This window comes from Acanthisitta chloris, unplaced genomic scaffold (assembly GCF_000695815.1).
Source record: "Acanthisitta chloris isolate BGI_N310 unplaced genomic scaffold, ASM69581v1 scaffold6255, whole genome shotgun sequence".
In the NCBI taxonomy this organism is placed as follows: Eukaryota; Metazoa; Chordata; class Aves; order Passeriformes; family Acanthisittidae; genus Acanthisitta; species Acanthisitta chloris.
Window position 1 is genome coordinate 1 of NW_008671970.1, and position 3,266 is coordinate 3,266.

A 3,266-nucleotide genomic window follows, 5' to 3' on the forward strand; every position below is an offset into this window, starting at 1 on the left:
TGCTTCCTTACAACTTCCAGAAAGTTTGGGATGTTCGGGTTTTTTTTTTTTATTCGTGGGGTTTTTATTTTTTTGGTCCGTTTGTTTGGGTTTTTTTTTTTGTTTGTTTGTTTTGTTTTGTTTTGTTTTTCCTCTGGTCTGCCGATGTCTTCTTTTCTGTCCTGATCCCATCCCTTTCTCACCTTGCTACCTGGCACCCAGCGAGCCTTTGTTTCTTCTCCCCTTAGTTCTGCCCTGCTTTCATGAAGCTTCTGCAAAACAACGAGGCGGGGGTTAACGAAAAAGGAAATTGATTTGGTAATTGGTCGGAGGTGTCTTAAAGTGTTACTATATGTTTTCTCCCCGTTCTAGATTATTTATGCAAACCTGAGGACAACATTTACAACATTGACTTCACCAGGTTTAAGATCCGGGACCTAGAAACTGGAACAGTGCTGTTTGAAATTGCAAAGCCATCTGCTTCAGGTACATCATGCTCACATCGCAGGGAGGGTAGAGACTCAGAGAGCTGAGCAGTTGTCGTGCAGGACCCATGCAAACCCAGCTGAAAGGCCCTTTGATTTGTCCTGGTGACTACATCACTCTCCTTTAAGCATAGGATTGAGTTTATATGATTATAGTGAGATGGGGCAGTGCTGCCAACTGCAAGTCTCCCCTTTTTGGCTGGTTGTGGTACAGAGTTTCATTCATATGCTTTGGCAGTTGTGAGGGGGAATATCCTGTGAGACAGATCTTCTGGAGCCACCAAGGCTGCACAGACTGTCACAGCAGATCTTCTCTTTTGTACTTAGTGCCAGAGTAAGCCTCAGCCCAGTCGTTAAACATGTTTACGTTCGGTGCATCAGTAACAGCCTCCTTGTCCTGATTCACCACTAGCCTGCGTTGCCTTACGTGTGCACTATTAGCAGAGTGACTCTAAGCTGGTGGATTTTCCAGAGCACGATGAAGAGGATGAAGATGACAGCAGTGAACTGGACACCAGTGCAGGTCGCTTTGTTCGTTACCAGTTCACCCCAGCGTTCCTCCAGCTCCGCACTGTTGGTGCAACGTGAGTATGGGGTCATGGAAAGAAGGGAGAATTGGAGCTTCTAAAGTTTGAAGCAAAACTGAAACAACAGCTAGGGAGAGCCCATATCTCTTTCTTTTTGGAATGATCTGTTGGACTCTTGTATAGCCTCAAGTCTAAGGCTCTCTCTGTTCTTCCCAATAGGAAGAGAGTTATATCATCGTAGCTGTTTTTTCCTACTTTTTGCATGCAGAGTGGAATTCACAGTGGGAGAAAAGCCAGTGTCAAACTTCCGAATGATTGAGAGACATTACTTCCGAGATCGTTTGCTGAAGAATTTTGACTTTGACTTTGGCTTCTGCATCCCCTGTAGCAGGAACACGTGTGAACACATCTATGAATTCCCTCAGCTCTCAGAAGACCTTAGTAAGTACCTCCTTTGCCACACCGAGTGGTGGTTTGTTTGTGTGTGTGCATGTGCTCATTTTCTCCCTATCTCTACCTGTGAAAGAAGCTGTGACTGGGATGGAGGAAGCTGGAACAAACATACAGGTTCCTGGTTTAAGCAGTGTGTAATCTTGACTGAATTACAGATTTGTGCTGCAAAGTCTCCTCTGAAAATGAAAACCTAAGACGACCTGTGCTAAGTTACACGCTGCAAGGACTGATCAGAGTCACAGGGCTGACATGCCTGATGCCTTGGAGAAGAAAACAAAAGCTGTAAAAAGGTTCCCTTGGTAGCCACCCATGTGCTTTCAGCACTTACTTGTTAGGGCTTGAGCCTCCTGCTTTGGAACAGAGCTAGCTCTCCCCGAGAGGTGTGTATTTGAGCCTACTAAAGCCTCTGCAAATACACATTGTGCAGGGTATGTTTGACCTCAGGGGGTGGACAGAGCAGGAGCACGTGGGCCCTTCTGGGGCCGCTTGGCTGCAGGAGGAGGCTCAGGGTTTGTGCCCTGCCTGTGCCCCTGTGGGCAGTGCCACCACGTTCTCCTCTGTGGATTGCTATCTCTGCTTACTGACGTGGTGGCTGCTCTGCTCCAGTTATGGCTCTGATGGTTTTTAAGGTTGTTTTGAGTGAGATTACTTTATCCCCCTTTGTTTGCTTTTGACAGCACTTGTCCTGTGAATAGGGTGAGGGGAAAGGGCAGGACAGAGCTTTTGAAATCTGTTCAGCAGAGCAGTTTGCTTGTAGTCCTTGGGTAGGGCAGAGCATCAGCCTGGTAAATGCAGTGGAATGGCAGAGCCCCTTTTGTCCTGACTCTGAGCTTTGCAGTGGAGTGTGGCAGGCTGTTGGCTGTAATGGAGCTTTCTCTCTCGCAGTCCGTCTGATGGTTGAAAATCCCTACGAGACGCGCTCGGACAGCTTTTACTTTGTGGACAACAAGTTGATAATGCACAACAAGGCTGACTATGCTTACAATGGAGGACAGTAATCATTCTGTCTGCTGGATGCTGTGATGCTGTTAACCATTCCAGATGTGCAGGAGTGGACTGGAGTTGCTGTCTCATGCAACAAGGCTTCTTGCCAAACCTTTTCTCGGTGCGTGAGGCAGAGGACGTGAAGCAAAGACTACAGCTCCGAAAGGAAATCTCCCTGCAACACTTCTCTATGTGACACTCAGTGTATCCTGCCTCTTCTCTGTTTCTGGCTACCTTCTGTTACTTTGTTTAGGCCATGGATCAGAGATACTCTTAGACAATTCCTGCTCTTAGTCTTTATAGTTAGGTTGCACCTTTAGTGCTTCTGATGTTTCACCTCTTGGGTGATCTCCTCTTTCAAGAGGTCCAATTGTTTGTGTAAGCTGTTTCTTAGCAGGAAAATCTTCTCCCTTCAAGTAGCCAGTGATGCCTGAAGAGCAGATCTCTTCTTTGTTTGGATAGATCATCTCTTTAGTGCACAGTGGTTTTGTTTGTAGCGTGGCTGACATTGCTTTTTAGGGTGCATCCCAATATTGTCCAGTGGGGAAGATAAAATAAGAGACTAATTCAGCTTCTAAATAGTGCAGGAATCTTCATCCGCCTCCAGGGGCCTGAGCTGCCTCTGAGAACAGTTTAATCTGTGTTTTGCCAGAGAATTCACTAGAGATATGAGATAGGAGAAAAAAGGAACTATCAGTCTGATAGCATTTCTGTTTGAGGTTTTGTGAGCAAATTGTTGCAGTTTGAAGCTCTGGGGTCAAGCTTAGAGCTGAAAGTAATCTCACTATTTACTTTTTCTCCTGCTTCCCTTTGTGTAGGAATTTTGGCTCTTGCTACA

At 46.1% G+C, this 3,266-nt stretch overlaps 1 protein-coding gene across 1 annotated transcript; it reads left to right on the top strand.

Moving 5' to 3' along the window:
- Nucleotides 1–351: 351 nt before the first annotated feature.
- Nucleotides 352–2,442, top strand: UNC119B (unc-119 homolog B (C. elegans); the record flags this gene model as incomplete). Its single annotated transcript, XM_009074312.1, has 4 exons — nucleotides 352–465; nucleotides 937–1,048; nucleotides 1,260–1,432; nucleotides 2,330–2,442. Coding segments are annotated over 4 exons (512 nt in total), but the record flags the coding sequence as incomplete, so codon positions are not given.
- Between the last annotated feature and the right edge of the window lie 824 nt (nucleotides 2,443–3,266).